Source organism: Lemur catta, unplaced genomic scaffold, assembly GCF_020740605.2.
Source record: "Lemur catta isolate mLemCat1 unplaced genomic scaffold, mLemCat1.pri scaffold_47_ctg1, whole genome shotgun sequence".
Taxonomy (NCBI): Eukaryota; Metazoa; Chordata; class Mammalia; order Primates; family Lemuridae; genus Lemur; species Lemur catta.
This window is the reverse complement of record NW_025423854.1, coordinates 1,059,349-1,081,626: the sequence shown is the minus strand read 5'-3', so window position 1 is coordinate 1,081,626 and position 22,278 is coordinate 1,059,349. Positions and strand designations below refer to the sequence as shown.

Sequence of the window (22,278 nt, the reverse complement as noted above, 5' to 3'; positions counted from 1 at the left end):
GGATTCTGTAAAAGGCCTAACATAAGAGTCATAGGAGTCCTTGGGGAGAAAGCCAAAGTAGCTGACTAGAGAAAAAGCTTGCTGGACCATCCCAGCAGAACAGTTGAGGATTGGACTGAGAGCAGAGAGTGATTACCGCTTGGAAGTAGACTTCGGGGATAGATACCACTGGAGTCCAGGAACACCACCAAGAAGAACTGAGTTACTGAGAGAGGAAGGTAGAAGGGAGTTATTGGCATGTCCTGGAGCCCAGGGAAATGGTAAGGGTTTTCTTTTCCCCTCCCCCACCCAGAGGCCTCAGGGCAGCAACGAGATGCAGGGTTCTCATCCAATAGGGGAGTGCCAGAAGAGACAAGGGAGTTGGCATCTCTGCATGCAGATGCCATCTCCTCTGCACTCCCCGACTCCTGGCATCACAGGAAGTAATTTTGGCTCAAGCAACTCCTAGCCATGAGGCTGCACCCACACCATAGTAACCACCAAAGCACCTTGTACTGAGTGACTTGGTTCCACACAACAACACACTCCCAGCTGAGCCTGCCTTGAGCCAGAGAAGCGCACTCCCAGACCCCATTCCAAGCTCAGCCTGCCTGGGTCAGCAGAGCTGCCACCAGGGCTCAGAGAGGCAGACAGACAGGTGCCACTCCAAACTTCAGAGTGGTGCAGGAAGTCCACAGCCCCTTCCCCAAACCATAGCAGCCCTGGAGTTCTCTGTGCTCAGTAACATGCTTCAGTGCCAGGGGCACTTTTCCACCCACAGCCCTCAGTTTGTGATCTTGCTGCCTACAGGTGCTTGGTGTGTTCAGCTGCTAATTGTGCAGACAGAAGGGCAGGGGCCATGGGGGAGAGATCCAGTTCTAAGTTCAGGTGGCAAGTGAGAACCCATGCCCATTGGGAGGGTGTGGAGGAGCACAAGAGAGCAGTGTTCTATGGGTGAGCCCCATGCCCCCTTCCCCACTGAGAAGTGCCATATTGGAGTTGGCTGTGCCATTGGGATGCAATTTGCATAAGTACTGGTTCCTATGGAAACCAAATGCCTTGAGTGCCACAGGCTGAATCAGAGCAACCGTCCCTATCCCCACTCACTTTAATAGAGAGTTAAGCTTGAACCAAAATTTCCTTTAGCTGCCATTATTCTCCCAGTGGGAGCATCACTTTAGTGGTGACTTTGGGGGGTAGAGAGGCCCACCCACCTTGCGTTGGGGTCTAGTGGCACAAAAGCAGTGTACAATTGGAGATCCCCCTATCTATCAGTGATGTGCAGAGACACATGCCAACAGGCCAGATACACAAACTGTGGGGAAGCTTGAGAGCCCACCTTGGGTGGAGAGGAAACAAAAGCGGACCGATCAGAGGGAAAAGTGACCAGGTTTGTAGATAAGAATGGAAAATCTGGCCAGAGGCCTCAGCAATCACATGAGTAGGCACCTGCCATCAGGAGCAGCCCTCTAATCTTCCAGAGACAACTCTCAACTCTGTATCAGTGGCTCCCCCTAATGGCCAGATAAGCAAACTCTGAGCCCCATGGAAGCCCACACAACCAGGCTATTGCACCCCAGCTGTGATCCATCTTGCTCCTCCCCCTACTTAAGGAGGGAGCAGGGTCCAAGCAACACCTGGAAGCTAACGGCCCCTCCCAAAGCTTAAGGCATTCGTATACCCCACCTGGTGGACCAGAGCCTACCATGGGCACAAAGGATTACCTCAGTAACTGGCTCCTCCACACAAACTAAAAGCAATGACAGCAGGAACAACCCCATAGCTAAACACAGTTCCTTCCATCTCAAGCTAGTAAGGAGCAGTGGATTCGTACCCACAAGTACAGTCCACAAGCTTGAATCTTAATCTGGGGGACCGAACTCCCTACACTCCATTGGGAAGAGGTGAAGAGGAAGATAACAGGTCAGAGGTAACACAAGGGTTTCATCAAACTTATGTAGAATGGTTTTCTCTGACCAATTTTCTATTATAAAGTCATATGTAAACCACTGCTAAATTTTAAGAGAATATACTATACAAAAGGAGATTCAGAGTAGTAAAATTAATTTCACAAGAAACCACTTTACCTTGGTATCGACACTGCTTAAATCATCAATAGTCGGGTAGGTGGACATCCTTTAGAGAAAAAATATACAACAAAAATAAATGAGGTTATCGCCTTAAAATAAAAACATCTACAGGGTTCTATCTAGGTGCACTCACCCAGAAAAAATAAAACAACATGAAAGGTCAGCTATCTAGATATTAAATGATGTTTCTTGATATAATTATTAGTAAAATTTGGTCTCTGTTTTAAGAAATATTCTAGTTACTTACTTCTGTCTCCACCTCTCACAGTCTATGAAGTAGTCAATGAAGACTTACTTTTAGCTTCATAAGAGATATCGACCGCCAATATATTAGCAAATCCCGAGTATAATATGTCTTCACAAATTGTCTGTTAACTTAGTGACTGACATGACTCTTCTTACCTGAACTGGAAGAAACCTGATAACCTGAAACAAGGTAGAAAAATATGCTGTCCCTTCTCCATTACATGTCTCTGTTTCAAAGACTAATCTGTGTAACTCAGAAAATCGGGAGGCTTGCTTCTTCAGGAAGGAAAGCACCTAAGAAGGCCCTATATCTCCCCTTTACTCTAAAACCATACAGGGAGTTCCAGGAAACATCTGAAATGTTTGAAAGACAAATGTACAAAAGTAAAAAAAAATTATATGTTGTTATTGGGGATATTCTTCCAAGAAAAAGTACAAAATTAAAAATTATATTACCCGATTATTTTGCCCATACAGGTCATTCCTTATTCAGGTCTATATAAACTAGCAAGCCTTTAAAAACCTTCATAGACACTCAGATACTCAAGGAGAGAGACTACTGGAAAAGGAGAATCCTGGTAGTCATACTTCTCTTTCCCAAAGTACTATCTAAGTACCTTCTTATGGGCTCCTGATTCCAGGTCCTTCTTCTGGAGGACTCCATGGCAGTCTTCAAACTTTTAATCTTCAGTCTAATACAGCACAGGTTCCTGAAAAATAGGCTCAAATGACCAAGAGCAGAAATCCTCTATTTCCCTCATCCTGATAAGCAGGCTAAACGAGTCTCAGTCATCCTCTCCCAGGATAGGAACATTACCAGCTACCCCAGCTCCATGACTGATTTCCCGGCAAATCTTACCCCGTCTCTACTCTACATGTACATGGGAAAGACATCAGTGAACTGGGAAAAAGGACAGAGGTGAAGGGACACGTGCCATGGGCCACAGACCTATGTAATTCAGCAACCGCTAGCCCCCTAGTACTCAAGGGGCTGTAAGCCACCCCTGTGTAGGTTGGAGTGGAAGTAGATGATACCACATTCCTATCTGCTACAGAGACTCTTCCCAGTGGCTCAAATTCTTTTAACATCTTTTGACAGAAATTTCAAGTTTGCCAGTTCCTCCAATTAAACAAACAAAAACACAGCAACCTGTTCAGAACTCCCTCAAACCCTCTATTTTAATGTGCCTTTCTAGATAAATCCCAACATCCTTTCTCATTCATTCATATGATTTCTCTTTATCACACTTGTCAGAAGCCCCAATATTCTGATCTGTTTTCTTAAACCTGTATTTCTCTCCAACCCAGCATTGTTCTTCTTCAAAATTGGCCTTCCAATGCTAATTCCACTCTTATCCACTGCCACTGGGTTCAGCAGCTAATTTCATTCTTATTCTCTTCCATTGGGTTCCCTAGATCTACTCTCCATTTCTATTATTAAAACACTCACCTACAAGATGATGAAAAAGGAACAGTACTGGGCTTGAATGAAGAAACATGAGTTCAAATCTCATTTCTGCCTCTGACTATATCCAAATAAATCACTTAAATATCTTGGGTTTCAATCCTTTGTTATTTACCAAAGTAAAAAGTTTCAGGTATGCTATCTAAACAACTACTTGACCAGGATGTTAAACACAGATTAAAGTACCAGAGGACATTTTTATTAGTCCCTAAGATTCCTTAAAATCATGAATTTCTATGTGCTTTGCATTCTCTGTTTAGAAAAGTAGGGAATATTTAACAGGAAAAAAAAACAATAAAAAACCAAGAAATGCAAAGTAGAAAGTAAAAAAATATTAAGACAAAATTATAGAAAATCATGGGAGAAAAAAAGATTCTAGGAAAAAAAAAAAAAAAACACGTTCATGGGATTAGGCAAGGATACCAGCCTAATGGGAAAACTAAACTGGTAAGTCATTAAGTAGAAAAATCAATTAGAAAGAACTTCTAAATAGCTCATAAATAATTAACATAACATAGCGTATATGTAGATAACCTTCACTTAAAGTAAAACAATTCCTCTCTAGGACTTGCCTGGTCTTGCTTATGTAAAACCTATCGTCCTACAACCACAGTGAAGTGAGATCCGCCCTAAAACCTTTGATGTTAAAAGGAAGGACCACTGTCATTCTCAAATACATCAGGACATGCTCTTGGAATAACCAGATTTCTAAGAAGAACTCTTGATGAGAATTAATATATAACTAAATCTGACTTTCTAAATTGATCTAATTTGTACCTGTACCTTGATGCAATACTGCACAGGTTTCTCTTGATCTATGCTAAAGGACAAGCAAACACATTTGGGAGCCAGTCAGGCTGATAATCAAACTATGGGATCATGGAGCAATTAATTAACTTCTTGGAACCACAGTTACTTAATCAGTAAAAAGTAATAGCATGGATTCTTTGAGAAGCAGTTGTGATGACTATAGAAGATATGAAATGTTAAGCACATAATGTGGTCTGCAGCCCAGAATAGAACACTGAAAAGTTAGGTTATTTTCTCTGCATTCCCTTAGTTATCATACAATTTTTTTAAATCTGCAAAATCCTACCTGATTGTAGAGTCTTCAGAAATTCCATCCACTATTAAAAAAAAAAGCAAAGTATTTTTAAATCAACAACAGACAAATATAGAATATTAAAAGCATACAAGAGCATGGTGTTATGTGCCTATAAGTTCAGCTACTCGAGAGGCTGGGGCAAGAGGATCCTTTGAAGGGTTCGGAAATAAGACCAGCCTGAGTGACACAGCAAGGCTCCACCTTCACAAAACATAAATAATTAATGCACACTTTTGTATATGTTTTAGATTTTGGACCAAAATAAGAAAAAGACTCATGCTTTGTTACAAAGGATTCTTTTGGGGTCATACCTGAGGACTATACTAGTATTAATATTATTGATACTATTGGTAGGCAATCAATACATTAGTAACAGTTGCCTCCCCTCCTTTGATTTATCAAATGCAAGGGAGACTGGAATTTTTCAAAATTTGATACCTACAGGTGAACCGCTGTGTACAATCATCATAATCCCAACTGAAACCTACCACAGTGACAGAAACTGGTCTCACTAGCAGAGTCAGTATTGTAAGAAGACAGTGTCAAACTTAAACAGCATGATTTCTGGACTAACAGACTGGGAGATGTAATCACAGAGTATACAGCAGTCCCCCTTGCTGCTGTATGTTCTCACCCCACAACAGCAATTATCAACACAAAGGACTTCTTTGACAAAATGTGGTGGTGGTTCAGGGGCTCCCCATGAACAATCAAGCAATTCATTCTGCTGGAGACGCCTGTTGAGAGTCCTCCAATCCAGTTCCATCACTATCTTCAGATCCCACAGGTTGGGGCTCAGTTCCCAAGGCTGGCTTTTTCCCACACCAGTAGCAAATGTGGGCCTCCAGAACTTCTGAATGATCAGATTCAAGTCCAGGTTCCTGTAATACCCTCTTTGGGTTCCACTAATTTGTCAGAATGGCTCACAGAACTCAGGCAAACATGTTGCAAAAGATATGGATGAAGAGATGCATATGATAAGGTACGGGGGAAGGGGTAGAGCAATTCCATACCCTCCTGGGGCACTGCCCTAGAACAGCTTCCACATATTCAGCTATCTGGAAGCTCTCTGAACTCACTCCTTGGCTATTTATGAAAGCTTCATTACAGAGATATGACAAATTAAATCATGGGCCATTGAAGATCACATTATCTTCAGCCCCACTCTCCTCCCTGGAGGTTGGAGGTAGGGTGGAAGTCCCAGCCCCCTAATCATGCCTTGGTCTGTGATGACCAGCCTCCATCCTGCAGCTACCTGGTGGCTGCCAGCCATCAGTCAATCCTTCACACACAAAAAGATAATCACTTTGGAGAGTACAAAAATTTTAGGAGTTGTATGCCAGGAAACCAAATCAAAGACCACATATATATTTCATAATATCACATCCCCTGTTTTAAGTGCCTGCATTGCCATAGTAACTTATGCACAAATATCTGTTAAACATTCATTAACAGTAAAAAAAAAAAAAAGTAAACAGCATTGCAACTTAATATGGATCATGCAACTAAAACAACTACCATGTTATGCTATATCATTATATTATCTGCTATTAAATAAAATTTTAAAACCACTAAAAATTAAGTTGGGGTGTAACTGCTGTGCAGAACAGATTTTATACAGCAAGGATGAGACTGCCATCCTTAGAAAGGCCTGCTTGCAAGGCTGGCTCATGGCTGGGATCCAGGACATTGGCTTTGAGAGGATTCCCACCATTCCCTAAGTGAAAAGAGCGGCACACTGTGCCTAAAAACTCTTCATATAAACAATGTGACTTACTCTGAAGAGCGGCTTTCCTTCTGGGAGTCTGGAAAACACTAAAAAGACTCTATATGAATATCCATTAAATTCAACATTTATAGAAAAGTGTTCATCTTCCTTGGTGAACTGCTGCTCTTCTCTATGCATATGCCATATGGTTTGTAAAACAAAATGTTACTGGAGCACAGTCATGCCCATCTGCTTACATATTTTCTATGACTGCTTTCACACTACAATGGCAGGGTTGAGTAGATGTGAAAGCGATAACACAGCCTTAAATATTTAATACTAGATCCTTTAGAGACAAAGCTTGCCCATGCCTGATTTAGACCATATACAAAATGCCCTAAAACTGAAATCCCACCTTAAGACTCCCCTGCTCAATATTCTTCAATGAATCACTACAACAAACTTTAATGGCTCCCTACCCAGTAGCCATTCCTTCTTGTCTCTTGCTGGAGAAACACAATTCTATTTCAATATTTATCATCTTAATACCCCTCCCTGGCTCCAAAAAGAGAAATAATTATTCTAAGCTAATCACAGTAATTACATCTGTTTCCCAGTGACTGATTTAAAAATGAGCATATGGTGTGACCCACCTGATAAAATGTTACAGGGAGACCACTGCATCCTTCCCACTTTTCTCCCGAGTTACAAAAAACATATGAAGAAAAGCAGCCCTTCCCACCTTTAGATACTATCTTGTAAGAACATTGTGTTTGGAACTGGTGCTAATGAGCCAACCAGGAAAGGAGCCATAAGCACAACAGTGCCAAGAGCACCCTTGAAAGAGGGACAACAAAGTGGATCCTGGTGGCATTACTGAACCACCAAAACAACTTGGTTCCTATTGTTTCAGCCTCTGTTCCTTAGGTCATCCATTATTTGCAGCCAAATGCATTCAACCTGAGAAATTTCCCATGGCCAAAAAAATAAGATCTCTCCATTTCTACTTTTTAGTGTGGAAGCATTAAAAAGTCTTCCACAATCTTGTCTTAGCTAAGTGTTCATCTCATTCCCAAGCATTACAATTTTATGCTTTTTGCATAAGGAAAACTGAACTGCTCACACACCCTGCAAAGTTCACTCATGCATCTCAGATTTTGCACTTGCTGATCCTTCTGCCAAACATGCAATCTTGTCAGCTGTTCCTTCTGCCAAGCATCATTCTTCTGTCGCTCTACCTGGCATGCTTACCTGACATGTTACCCAATTTTTTAAAGCATGAATTCCTTGCCGTGGACTTAAACTGTCTGGCACATATGTAACATGGTAAGTACATTAGAAATGGTAGTTATGAGCTCACAGAGGGCATCAGACACATAGTAAGCACTGAATAAAGTAATAAATAATAAAAATGACAATAAAAATATAAAGCTTCTGAGTGTATTTCTTAGACATTTATATTTGGTAACATAACAAAAATGCTTATTGCCTAAAAGACTCTTGAGCGTTTTGGTCAACTGGTCAAGAAAATAAATGAATGAAAATGATTTTTGACAATTCTGTTGAAAAACCACAGACATTACTTCCTAGGACAGCTCTATTTTATTATGAGAACCCTAAGGACTGAAACTACATCTATCATTGTCTACTGCAACTTGCAAAACCTAACTTATAAAGGCTCTTTCATAAAGACGTACTAAATTAAAGGTGTCTCGTACGCTTCAGATTAGCAGGTGCTTAAGTTGTCACACCTAGGGAGAATAGTACCATTTTTGCTATTGTGAAATGTTTGTGTACTTTTATTACAATTTGTTGAGCCCAAAGCAAGTCTGTTGGAATACTGACTATGGTAATCTTTTGCCTAATGGTAACAGGGTATCCTATTCTAATAAAATTACTGTTATCATGATAGCTATCTGGCAGATAGAAGAATATATATCTTGTTTTAACAAAGTAAATATATCTCATGCAGTTTCAATTTATTTGGGATGAGGTCGATAATAATGAGACCACGTTAGAATAAAAATATGTAAGATAATTTGTGCTTCTCAACAAGTAATATCTGACTTTTGTACTCAGTATCTTTAAAAATGAATCTTCTTCTGACACTACTGCACACTGGCTACTTTTTACAGTTCTTATTGCTATTTTTTCATACCAGAAAGCTATTTTTGAATTGCCAGTATTAAAGATAATTACTTCCTTAGTGACAGGAAACACTATGTAATACCCTTGATCACTGAACAACAAGGATTTGAACTATAGGGGTCAACTCATATGCATATTCAACTCATATGCATATTTTCTTCTGCCTCTGCCACACAGAAGCAACAACACCAACTTCTATTCCTCCTCCTCAGCCTACTTTGTGTGAAGATGATGAGAATGAACACCTTTCTGATGATCCACCTCCACTTTATGAAAGTAAATAGTTTTTCTTCCTTATGATTTTCTTAATAATGGTTTATTTTCTCTAGTTTTCTTTATTGTAAGAATACAGTATATGATACATATACAAAACGTTTTAACTGACTGCTTAAGTTAACAGTAGGGCTTCTGCTCAACAGTAGGCTGTTAGTAAAGTTTTGGGGGACCCAGAAGTTATACGCAAATTTTTCACCACACAGGGAATTGGTGCCCGTAACCCCTGCAATGTTCAGATCAACTCTAATTAATATTCATTTCCTAGACAGAAACATTTATTATAAAATATAAATAACTCATTTTAATAAGAAATCCAATTGATTATAATGTCACCACAGAGGAAACATATAACATACTAACTTTAAAACCTATTTTATTATTTATACAAAAATATCATAGAGCATTTTAAGGACCATAATTAAATGAAGACTTTTTTTAGACAATACTGTTTGTGATTATAAACTCCCTACAATTAACTTCTTACATAATTCTAAATTCTAGATTACTAAGAAACAAATTTTTAAAATATGCACACAATTTACACATTGACTTTTTAACTGCCCCTTTTGTGCTCAAAACTTCCTTACTCTTTATTTTTTTATCCATGGTAGAACGACCAAGAGCAATTCACTATCAGAAGTCTTACCTGGATTGTTGTTTTCAGAAAGATCGTCAGGTATCTTTTCTTCTTTATATTCTGAAATTTGGTGGTGAATGCTATGTATAAAAATGTAATAAGTAATATTACTATTTTAATGCTGATATGAAAACATTTACCAAATATATGAAATTCTCAGAGTATTTCAACAAAATCAGGGCTAATATCAGAACTTTAATTAGCCCACACACTTCAAATGTGTAAGCGCTGCAAACTTATTACGCTTTGATTTCAAGAATACAAAACTAAGGTGAAGTCCTCATGAAGTGTGAGCAGCATAGTTCAGTCAACAAACTAGAGTACGCTTGACATAACAAAAAGTGTCCTGAACTTAAAAGAAGTCTTAGGTGCTATGACCAACAGCTATTTGTTCATGGAAAAGTTGCTTGTCTTAGGCTCAATGTCTTCAAAACATGACGATTTTTCTTCCTTGTGTCACTCTTAATAGACATTTTTATAAATATTTAATATTAATACTATAACATTTTTACAATGCTTGAAGAAATAGTCAAGTAATGGATTACTTTGTTCTTTAATTTAATTGCTGAAATTATTTTAGAATCCCAAATACAACCCATTCTGCATTTTTCCCTAGGCTGCAATATTGAATGAAATGTTGAAGTTTCAAGAAAATGTTATTAAGTCCTAATTTTGATTATTAGTTTTCCTATTCTTTGTGGCTTGTAATTCAGGGTATCTCAGTTATTTCATAATTTGTGACAAATTTATTAATATATTATCTCATTAAATTAGATAACATAACTCTCCCCCCATTACTGAGCTAATCAATCACACCAAAGGCAGAATAATCAATAAATGTCAAGACCTGCCTTGGACTGCTACTATTCCTTCTCTACCTACTCAAACTCTGAACCAGCAGATCTTCGTTAGCAAGATGCTTAATCTCCATGTTCCCTCCAAGTGATGGGGAAGGCAAAACCTTACTTTTATTTTTACTAAGTTCAATGAAGGAGATGCTGGTTCATATTTTCTCATGTCTGAGATCAGTACCGACAACATATTTGCATATGACATTATACATGTTGCTCAACACTCAACTCCACTGTCATTTCATACATCACTTTACACAATTTTCTTGTTAGTGAAACTCACAATCTTAATATTGAGTCACACCTGTTTTGCTTTGACATACACTGTTTCCTCTGAGCTAGTCAGCAAACAGTCAAATGATGTTCACAGGACTGCACAGAATATGGAATGCTTCATAAATTTTCATGTCATCCTTGGGCACGGACCATGGTAATCTTCTCTATATTCTTTCAATTTTCATGTATGTGCTGATGAAGCAAGCTCAAAGCCCTATATGGACACTGATGAGTCAGGGATGAGGTTTGGCCCTGTTAAATCCAATCAACCTCCTGTATGTATGTATGTATGTATGTATGTATGTATGTATTGTATCAACAGAAGAGCCAAACAATTAACCTACTTTTAGCTCAGAGAATTCTGATGAATGGTTTCCCTAAGAGATAGAATTTGAAAGAATTTAAGAAACCTCAGGTACAGGTCCAAGTAGCTTGGGAGATTTTCATTGTTATGGAAAACAGATCACTTGAGAGACCAGCTACAAGTTGGTGACCATTACTCTGCAGAAGGATGAAATGTGACTTTCCAATACTTAAAAAAAGGCACTAAACAGAGGCAAAAGGAGCCTTGGCATACAAATTTGTAGCAAAGAAAAAAGGAAGTTCTAATATCTTCCTACAATGATATTTGAAACTCTCTGACAGTTTAGAACAATCTCAACTATTTGCTAGAGGGAAGACAATCAGGGGCATCAAAGGATAACTTACCATAAAGACCTAGGCTAAGTCTAGGCTGAGATGAGGGCTCCACATAAGGTTTGGAGTGTGGAGGGAGGGCCCTTTTGCTCACTATGTTTGTGGCTGTAGCTAGGAGGCCCAGCTGCCAGAGCAGGGTACTGGTGATTTAGGAACAATGGTTGAGCATATGTGCACGAACTCAAAAAATGTGTATGTAGCCTTGAAGTCTAAATATGGATCACCATATGAAGACTGAGGGATCTGAATCTGCAAAGGTCAATCATTTCCAGACAGCAAGACCAGTGTCAAATGGAATAACAGAATAAATGAAACAACAGAATGATTGAAGTGTCCTTTCATTCCCCTCTCTCAGACTTGTAAAAACAACTGTCTTCTTTGCATTTAGAGAACCATTCCATTTCCTGAAAAGTTCAAGGAGGAGGCTATAGGAAATAGCCCCCAGAAGACACTACAACATTTTCTGTTAAGTAGACATTTCAAGACCCAAATAACTAATTAGAAGGATCAAACATGTGGCATATTATCTCATGCACGAGTTATTCTTCAAATGAAATGGATGATGCTGATACCATCCCTAATGATAAAGGTTTCTTGAAAGTCTTGAGATGATGAATTCTGTGCCCATTACTACTTCTAACTCGTTTAGCCTTTTGTTTGATTTCTGGCTGATGAATTCGACTAATTCACTGCCATTCCAACACTACCTGAAACACACTATGAAATCTCACCTGATGTATAAGATATAAAATTTGAAAATATTTTACACCTTGATTTAGTGTTCACTGGTCTTTTAATGTAAATACTTACGTATTAAAACCACTAGTAGTGCCATAATCCTTCACAGTCCTTCCAGAGATATCTTCAGAAAAAACATCCATACCTTCCTCAAGAAGGTGTAGTATACTTGGTGAGTTATGATGTTCAGCAAGCATGAGGGCCGTTCTAAAATAACAAAGAGATAACCTCACCCTTGGGAACTTTAATAGTTATTTAAAATGCTAATTTGATATAGATTGCCAGCTGAATATTTTGCCTATCAGTATAGAATTAACCTTTTATATGTACTAACTGACACAAGCATCCTGGGTGCTCAAGCGTGCCTCTTTGTAAATTACCACCTAGGTTAAAAGGAAGGGACAAAAACGTAGCTTCTTGTGTCATTAAGGTATGACATAGTAGAAGTTGGTCATTCTCTGCTGAGATCACTTATCTAAAGTAAGCAAAGCATTGCATGAAGTATGCTCCATGTCTTCCCTATTTTGACATAATGGACTGTGATTCAGAGTCAACTAGGGGTCAGTTAAGTAAGAGCTATCTGCAGGCTTAAACAATAACATTAGTAGTAATGGTGAAAATAGTAACCATAGTAGTTTCAGTTAATGATGTTGATGAGCACGTGCTGGGGACTGAATTCAATGTTCTATACATAATCTTACTTGCACACAACCACCCTGGAAGGGCATAGTGTTATTCTCCTTCTCATATTAGAATACACATTTGGTGGGAAGTGGTCTTCCCAAGGTCACACGCCTAGCAAGTGGGAAAGCGAGAATTTAAACCCGGTTTTATGTGAATGAAAAGCTGTCTCTTCCCTTTATCATCCACTTATGACTTATCTTCATTAAAGAAAAATTTTATCCACTTAAAGTGGTCTTTCTCTCATTTTCATAACAATTAAAAAGAAAACATCAAAATACATTAGAAATGAAAAAGGAAAACAACTGATGAACCCACAGTATCTAGTTATAGCAATTAATAATCCTTTACAGATCACCTAACATCAATATTTTTCAAAGAAAGCACTTAAGGCAAAAGAGTCGTCCCAAAGAAAAAATGATTTTCAACTTCTATTTATGTTTCATATACCATTTTTGAAGGAAATTCTATAAGAAGAAGTTAAAAAAATACTATAAAAGGATTAAGAAGTTCCATATTGAGTCATAAAGTGATCTAAAAGTTAAAGTCCACACTTCAGTAAAACTAATATGAAACCTCTTTAGGTGATATAAGATGACATGATCAAAAACATCAGATTACAAATAACAAATATCAGTCAGTATCATAAGAGATGATGAATCCTACTGCATATTGTTCTTTAGGTTCCCCAGTCCAAATAATTGCTTTTCTACCTAACTGATGATTTGTGTTGATATTTGTCACTCTATCCTCTCAACAATTATGTTAATCTTCTCATTCATTTAATAATTCTGACTTGAGTGACTCTTACTACCCTAAAATAACATTCACATTTTTTTAAAAAAAGCACTAAATACTATACCTGTTCATTTTATCTACTGCATTTATATCTGCATTCTTCTGTATCAAAAATTCTACCATTTCCTCTTTAGTTCCACTTACAGCAAGTAGAAGTGGAGTGAGGTGATCCTGTAATACAGAAAAATCAATTTATCATTCAAAAAATTTCATATTTCTCAACTGAACTGAACATTTGATGTAAGAGCCTATGAACTTAAATGTATCATACAGAAAGTAAATGAAAGGTAGTTTCATCCACTCACCCATCTGTTCTGCTCCTTCCCTTAGAAACTCCCCTCCTCTGCCTCTCCAGGCTAACTCCTGCCATCTCCAAAACTCATTTCAAACGTTTCTGGGTTCTAAGAATCTTTGTTTCTATCACAACATTTACCATGATATGCTGTACTTAATTTATTGTTTTCCATCTAAACCAAGAGCTTCTTGGGGGCAGGGGCTGTATCTTTTATCTCCATATTCCGAAACCCTAAGATGTAGTAGTAAATGCTTCAAGCATTTTTATTGAATTAATATCAATTATTGTACCTACAGCAACGTTTTTTACATGATATTCCAAAGAGTATTTAGATACCATAAGTTAAACACTGTATCCCAAAAGGAAGATTCCATGACCATCCAGGCTAGAGAAGTACTGCAAAACTGTGCATCATATGTCCAGTATTAAAGAAATCTCTCAAGCTTTGCCTGATCTCTATTTGACAAGTATTATTATTATTTAGTTTTTTTGGTAAACAACATGTGAAGAATTAAATCTTTAGAGATACAGTTTTAAGAACTTTCCAGTGAATGTGGAGGTTTCCTCCAGGTGATACAAACTCCTGTGATTCTCTTCTAACAGTAGCGTAGGACCCCAGGGTACCAATGTCAGGTACTCCTTCTCCAAAGGGTCACTAAGGAAATGGGCTCTGAATAAAAGAGAGAGGTTTCAAATGAATTTCAACTCATTATTTCATGGTCCATGTTGTTTCTCCTGTGACAAGGTGACAGATTTTTATCTTAGTTATTAGAAGGCTCACTATGATTTTTTTCCTCAATTATCCTGATGATCCTGAGATGCTAATGCCTATCTGCTTTATTTTAATCCACTTGTATTCTGATTTCTATTTTAATTGGTACTCCAGTTGGTTTTTACTTCATGCAAAATATAAATCAGAAATAAAAATATAATGGCTTATCAATTAGAGTTCTAATACTGATCTATATGGATTATTGCTAGCACAATGGAAGCCACTAAATCATTTGCATTTTATAGAGTTTATGCTGAGGAGAAAGATATAATGCTGTCTTCATTACACACAGCCTAGCCAACTATAACCATGGGTAAAGTTCCCTGGTGGTCTAGTGGTTAGGATTCAGTGTTCTCACCATGGGTAACCTAAAAAGCTTATAGGTATTCCAATACGAAGATGATTTTTTATGGTATATATAATAAAAAATTGATTTTTTAAAAAAATTTCTATATTCTAAAATCCAACCATATTACTAATGGATAAATGTATATTATAATATAGATGACATACATTCTAAACAAGTATAAACTGTCTTGAAAACCTTGAAATTATTTCAAAAAATACTAAAAAACAAGCTTTGTCCTCTCAAGTGCTTAGGTAGGCAAGTAGATGTCCTGAGCCTGTGAAATACCTAGATAGGCACAGCAGCAAACTGGAGAACATACACCTTGTATAAAGGGGGAAGATTCTGCACAGCACAGCAAACATATGAGCTCAAGGGACAATAGGCTTGACTCTTTAGGGAAGCCTGAAACCCAGGTTCCTGCATGTCTCCCAAATTTTACATGCAAACTCAATTTATCGAGGCAAAGTAAACCTACTTATGGGCTGCATTTTGACTATAGTCTCATGTTCTAAAATTCACTAATGATGTTTCCAAATAGTCATGTATAAAGCAAGTACTTGCATGTGAAATCTTTGTTTTCTTTAGTGTCATAGGTTTTGCCAAAATATCAAGCCCCAATATGGAATAAAAATTGCTATTAAGATTTATAATACCCACAACAAGAATTTTTCAAACATCTATTCGTTTACTATCTACTTGTGTTTATTTTTCCCAGATTGTTACCCAAATTGTTAACTAGTTCATAGGACTGCTAAAACTAAATTATTAAAAGAATTCCTCTCTATGTTCTTGGAAACTTCATGCTTTTAAGTGTTTAAAACTGCCATCCTCATTACGTCAAAGCTGTATGAACTTAACAGACATACTGAGATAGTCCATAATACAGCTGTACCTGAATAAAAGATTCAAGATTTGCTACTGTGCTAATTGAGAATGCCTTGCTTGTAGTAAACATTTGTTGAACTAATCCCCTGAATGATAACAAAGAAATGTGAAATCCCAAAAGGGCCCGTTACTACTTATTGAAAGACTGTCCATAAGCAGATTTCTAAAGACCCTCTGACTGGCAGTGAATGATTGCTAAATAGCAGGAAACGGGTGTTATTCCATAAGCTGATAGATGTTGCCAATAATATTCTTTGGAACTGCTCAACCACAGAGCTAGAGAGAGGCAGATAAAGTCAGGCTAATATTATTAGAAAGGAGAGATTTGAAGGAAGTAGCATCTATCAAACTCCAATTCTTCTGGAGATTTCTTATGTTTTTGAAACATGGGAATTTCTATATTATATTTATTTATTCAGTGGTTGTTAAGTAGGAATGCATCAGAATCTCAAGAAAAGTATTTTTATTGGCTAGAGAGAGGGTCTGACTATGTTGCACAGGTGGACTCAGACTCCTGGGCTCAAGTGATCCTCCTGCCTCAACCCTCCAGGGTAGCTGGGACAACAAGCACACGCTTCTGCACCCAGCTTTGAGGAAATCTGTTTCAATATACATATCCAGGCCTTCTTAGATTTACTAAATTAAAATCTGCAGGGCTGAGCCTAGACTTCTAGATTGTTAAAAAATGTTCCCCGGTCACTGTGACACAGCTCTAGCTGAGCACTAGCAGAGCAGGCAGTCACTTCAGTGTCCTGTCTCTCTCACATGGCCAAGGCCCTTTATCACTTGGAGATCTGGCCCCAAACAGGAAATAGTGAGAGATGGAGTCATTTGCTGAAAACTCCATTTAGTCTTGCTGCACAGGGTTAGAACAGGGACTAAGAAACTCAAAATGCAACTTGATTTTGCTATTTAGAAGTTTTGTACCTTCCACCTTCCCAACAAGAAATTCTAGTAGAGTCTTGTCGAAGTGGCTGTTTCTGCAAGAGGAGGATAAGTGGCTGTTTGGGCAAGAGCAGGATATTCTTCCCTCTTCTCAAGTCTTTCCCACATCCTCACCACCTATTCACTGCCAATCTGCTTTCCTCAGAGTCCTCCTAACACTGATTTCTGGGCAAGTTTACAACTCCCTAACACTCTTTCCCAAACTAAGAATTACTTTCCGTAAAACTGAAGAGCACTTTGTCTAAACATATAAACCAAGAACAAACAGACAAGTAAACACACAAAAAACTCTTCATTGTATTTCCCCAAATTACCTAATTTCCAAATGGCCAGCATATTTCTGACTGTTCTCTTTTTCCCTTTCCATTTCTTTCTCTTACGACTTGCCAATTAGAGATTAGTCACTTTGATATAAATTGCATTTCTAAGGAACTTGTCAGCAGCAGCAAGAATTCCATTTATTATATAATGCTTTAGTTTTCAATTATAAGATAAAGCGTATTTCCAGGGCAAATTTGGCTCCCCTGGCTTGTTTTATACTAAATAGAAAAAACAAACAAACAAAAAAAACACAACACTTGTTTGGAAAAAAAGTTAACAAGTTTTCCTTTAACAAATGCAGGGTTTTCACAAATATTAACCATGAATGTATAAAAGAAAACTGCATCTTCTAATGCTTCTTTAAATGTATAAACATTTTAAGTAAAATTTTAAAACAATTAAGGTATTTCAAAATATTTTCATTCACGGAACGTTTGAGCTTCCAAATATGGAAAATTGATAGTTACATATGTCAACGTTTGATATTTTTCAAATACAGTTCATTGATCTCTACCTTGTTTATGGCTTCTTTATTTGCGCCATGTGAAAGGAGCTTTGCTGCGATCGATGGGGTGTCGCCATAGACAGCATAGTGAAGAGCTGTGTTGCCATACACGTCACTGTGATTCGGATCGGCACCGTGTTCTAACAGGATGGTGGCACACTCCTCTTCCAGGCATTGTACCGCCTATCAGTATCAGATCAAGAAATAGATCATAAATTCTAACAGTTCAAAAGAAACATTCCAAAGATCCCACCGACTAGTTACATTTAAATGAAACAAATTTATTTTTATTGTGTATATTGAAATGAAATCCATCTCATGCTGCAAAAGGTGGCTGCTATATACCTTAATCAGAGCTGTCCTTTTTTCACTGTCGGGGACATTGAGCTTGCATTTTCTGTCCACCAGGACAGTAACTACTTCTGGATGGCCATTGGCACAGGCCAAATGGAGAGCAGTCCTATGAAAGTGAGAGAGATTTTTAGGAAATTGTAGTGCACTATCTTAAAATATACAAAGATTCATGTAATTATAAATATTAAACAGCATGTTTTCTTCTACCTTTAAAGCAAATATTTAATTTTCTTGTGAAAAAAGTACAATATTTATTAGCTGCTATTCCTCACTAGATTAATAAAAGAGCAGCCTATTAGAAAGAGATTGGCTTTTGGCGTCAGTTCAACTTGGATTTGCATCCTACTTTAAGCTCTATCAATTATTAGCTATTGACCAGGTGCAGTGGCTCATGCTTGTAATCCTAGCACTCTGGGAGGCCAAGGCAGGTGGATCATTTGAGCTCAGGAGTTTGAGACCAGCTTGAGCAAGAGCGAGACCCTGTCTCTACTAAAAATAGAAAGAAATTACCTGGACAACTAAAAATATATAGAAAAAATTAGCCAGGCATGGTGGCACATGCCTGTAATCCCAGCTACTTAGGAGGCTGAGGCAGGATTGCTTGAGCCCAGGAGTTTGAGGTTGCTGTGAGCTAGGCTGATGCCATGGCACTGTAGCCTGGGCAACAGAGTGAGACTCTGTCTCAAAAAAAAAAAAAAACTTATTATCTATCACTTAGCCCTTCTGTGCCTCAATTTCATCTTCAATAAAATAGGGGAAAAAAAACAGTAGCTATCTCATAGGACATCACTGTGATGCTCAAATGAGAATCTGTACTAAGTATGTGGAACAGTTCCTAATGCAAATAACAGCTCAATGACTGTTACATAATGTAATTATTACTACTGCTTAACAAAGATAACATTTTAATTAAGCAAAATAATGCAATTATACCTACTTTGTGGTTTATTTAAAGACTAGAGATAACATTGTATTTCAGTGATGCTAGGGTGCTCATTTTCTCACATTTTAACATCACTGATACTGGAACAGCACCTTTTATTCATGATTTATTTCAACTACAATGGGCAGCACAGAAAAATTATCTCATTGATAAGCAAAATAACGGGACATCACAAAATCAATGCTGCGTTACATTAAGGGAAATAGGGCATATACAATAGGTCTATGGAAGTTCTAGTTATATCACTGGCATTTATGTAAGTTTCAGTTCTTAAAAGTACTATGGAAAAAGAAGGTTGAAATAACAAAATTTTTAAAACCAAATAATTCTTACTTTGATTTTCAAATACTTCAGACCAAAAGAAACTCAGGATTCGAATGAATAGGTATGCCTCATTTGTTCAATATATAGATTTATACACTGTGTGAGAATCAGATATTTTGAACGTTTACTGTTAATAATTAATACTGTTACAAATTTTAAAAGGGCAGTTAAAGTCATCTTTTACAATTGTCTACCTTCAGAAATGCTTTTGTTTGAAAGGAGTGAGCAATGACTTTAACTGAAATTAAGTCCTAATCCTCCAATTTTAAATTTCTCAAATTTCTCAGGCTGGTCAGGTAAATAGTTTTAAGGATGGATGTGTCCTGAAAGTTAGTAGAATACATCTGTTACATAACAGGTCTTCATAGTATGTTTGATGAATAAATGCATTGAGAAAACAGAGTACAAGAGTTAAATATTTTGAAAGAAGACCCCTATAAAGTTATACCTTTGTAATAGTAACATTTATATTTCCTATTTTTCGTTTTCATAATGATACACCTAAATTATAATGAATAATCTAAAATTTTTGCATGTAAGCAATAAATTATATAACAAAACAGATGCACATTAAAAAACTGTGTATGTAATAAAATCTTCAAGCACAGATGAAAAGATTCCCTTTACTTCTGAAGGGATAAAAGTTGGTGGAATATTCCAATCCACAAAATAATTTTAAAATTAATTCATAGAAATTAAGAAATTACTTCTATCTGTGCAAGATTCATATTACGGCTCTTCCCAGGGATTATATCCTTAATGACAAACTTTTACTAGAACTTTCAAATCGTACACCCTAATTGCCCAGAAATAACAAATTTTATCATATTGTGTACATATTTTAAGCTAACACAACACCACAGTGTGTTTGTGTATATGTATAATAATCAAATTGACTTTTATTCTTACTTGATATACCTAAATACTCTTTACATGTCAGCACACATATGTATCTATGCCACCTTCTATGGTGACATATTATTCCATCTATGGACACAATCTAATTGATTTGTAAATCCATCATATGCATTCCTCTTAAAACCTTATTATTTTAAGTGCTTAGAAAAACAAATTGTATGATCTCTATTTCTTGAGGATATTTTAGTATAATGGAACTGATGGGTAAAGGGCATACACAATTTTTAAATGTGTAGTTCCAGTTGCCTCCTTAGTGCAGTAGGGAGCGTGTCAGTCTCATTTGTATGTAGTTACCACCAAGTTGTCTATTTGAAAAGAAATCAACAACATAAACTGTAAGCACCAGTATAAGTATTTTCCATGTTTAATATTAGTATTTAATGTCTTCATTCTGACAAACTTTGTGGATAGCTTAACATTATCTAATTTCTCTTTTAACTTAAAATCCTTCTCTTAGCAGGGACACTTAATATTTTTTCTTATGTTTGTAGGTCACTTGTAGATCTGCAAAAAAAGGACTTTGCCCAATTTTAAATTAGACGTCAGTTTTTATCATGTTTGATTTGTCACCATCATCAAGTTTTAAATTCTTTCATACATTTGGGTGTTTCTAGATTTTCTATTCTGTTCCATTCATTTATCTATCTCTTCAACTGCTAATAAATGATTAATCTGTGGAAATTCATAGCACATTTGGATACCTAGAAGAGCAAGTCTTACTCCATTACAAAATTTTTCTTCATGTCATCACAATAGTAAAAGCGAGACAGCATGTGTTAACTAAAAAATTTGGAAACCTTATAACTTTTATTTAGCTCATGTAAAACTGATAAAATAGAAAGAGCTCATATTCTCAGAAAAATGAGTCTTCCTATTGAAGACTATGGTACCATATACCCACTTCAAATTTTCCTTCTAAGTTCCCTGAGTAAAGAACACATTTTCATAGGTGTACAGTGACATGAAATGGATATTGAACTTCTTGCTAAGATGTTTTAACACAGAATTATTTATAGTATACTTATTATTCCTCTCACTATGTACCTTTCTATAAGGTATATAAGATAATGATTTAAAATGTGTACATTAACAATCAAACACCCAGTATACTTGTGCTAGTTAAGTAGCTAAAACTGGCAAGAAGCTGTCCTAGAAGGGGAATCATGAGTGGATGGGGAAGCAGCTGAAGTCCTGTTTTTGTGCTGCTGCCCATGAAGCTGGCCTTGGCGCCGGACCCCTCCCAGGTGCCATATCCCAGGTGCTGCGGAGCCCGCAGGCAGGACAGCCGGGCGCCCTCGCCGGCAGGACCCTGGGCTACTGCCAGTCTGGGAAGGGCGTCTCCCCCGCACCTGCCTGGCCCCCAACCCGGGATGGCCGCGCCCATTACCTCTTCTTTCTATCTCTGGCATCCAAGACCTTTTTCTTCAGCGAAAGGATCTGCTCCACTTTCGCGATGTCACCAGCGCTGGCAGCTTGGTGGATTTGGCCGAGATCCTTCTTCCGGATGTGGTACCGTGGCTGCAGGAAGGCGCTGTCACCAGCCTCGCCTTCCAGGCCCACCCTGGTCTGGCCACAGTGGCTGGAGGGGCCGGAGGGCGGCCCGCCCTTGTCTGCCCCGAAGCAGAAGATCTTCCTCATGGTGGCGGCTGCCGGCTTCGGGGGAACCTCAGCCCACTCTCACCCCCCACCCCACCCCAGCCCACCCCTGCCTATTCCCTGCCTCGGGAGTCCAGTGCAGTGAAGACAACCCGATATGACCACGACCTCCAGCAAGGGAAATCCCGGTCTCCAACTTCTGACAGCTGTAAATGGCCAGGCAGCGCCAAGCACAGCCAAGCGACCACAGGCACCGCCAGAACCCTTAAAGCAACTGCTCACATGCGCATGAGAATGAGCCGTTACTGTGCATGCGCACAACTGCCAGCGGGAAACCGCCCACCCCTCCCCCTCCCCCCCTTGGTGACACACTCCAG

The 22,278-nt window shown here is 38.0% G+C and overlaps 1 protein-coding gene and 1 non-coding gene across 2 annotated transcripts in view; both read right to left on the bottom strand.

Moving 5' to 3' along the window:
- LOC123629811 (ankyrin repeat domain-containing protein 26-like) overlaps window positions 1–22,278 on the bottom strand; it is a 48,303-nt gene that overhangs the window by 15,531 nt on the left and 10,494 nt on the right. The window contains exons 3-11 of the mRNA XM_045539189.1: window positions 21,693–21,823; window positions 18,112–18,226; window positions 17,776–17,949; window positions 13,759–13,865; window positions 12,288–12,422; window positions 9,664–9,734; window positions 4,877–4,907; window positions 2,933–3,025; window positions 2,067–2,115 (exon numbers count right to left, since the gene is read on the bottom strand). Coding sequence (XP_045395145.1) covers window positions 2,067–2,115; window positions 2,933–3,025; window positions 4,877–4,907; window positions 9,664–9,734; window positions 12,288–12,422; window positions 13,759–13,865; window positions 17,776–17,949; window positions 18,112–18,226; window positions 21,693–21,823 — 906 coding nt within the window. The remainder of the gene's footprint in view (window positions 1–2,066; window positions 2,116–2,932; window positions 3,026–4,876; window positions 4,908–9,663; window positions 9,735–12,287; window positions 12,423–13,758; window positions 13,866–17,775; window positions 17,950–18,111; window positions 18,227–21,692; window positions 21,824–22,278) is intronic.
- LOC123629829 lies at window positions 10,883–10,989 on the bottom strand. The gene has a single exon (XR_006732305.1). It is a non-coding gene; the product is annotated as a U6 spliceosomal RNA (small nuclear RNA).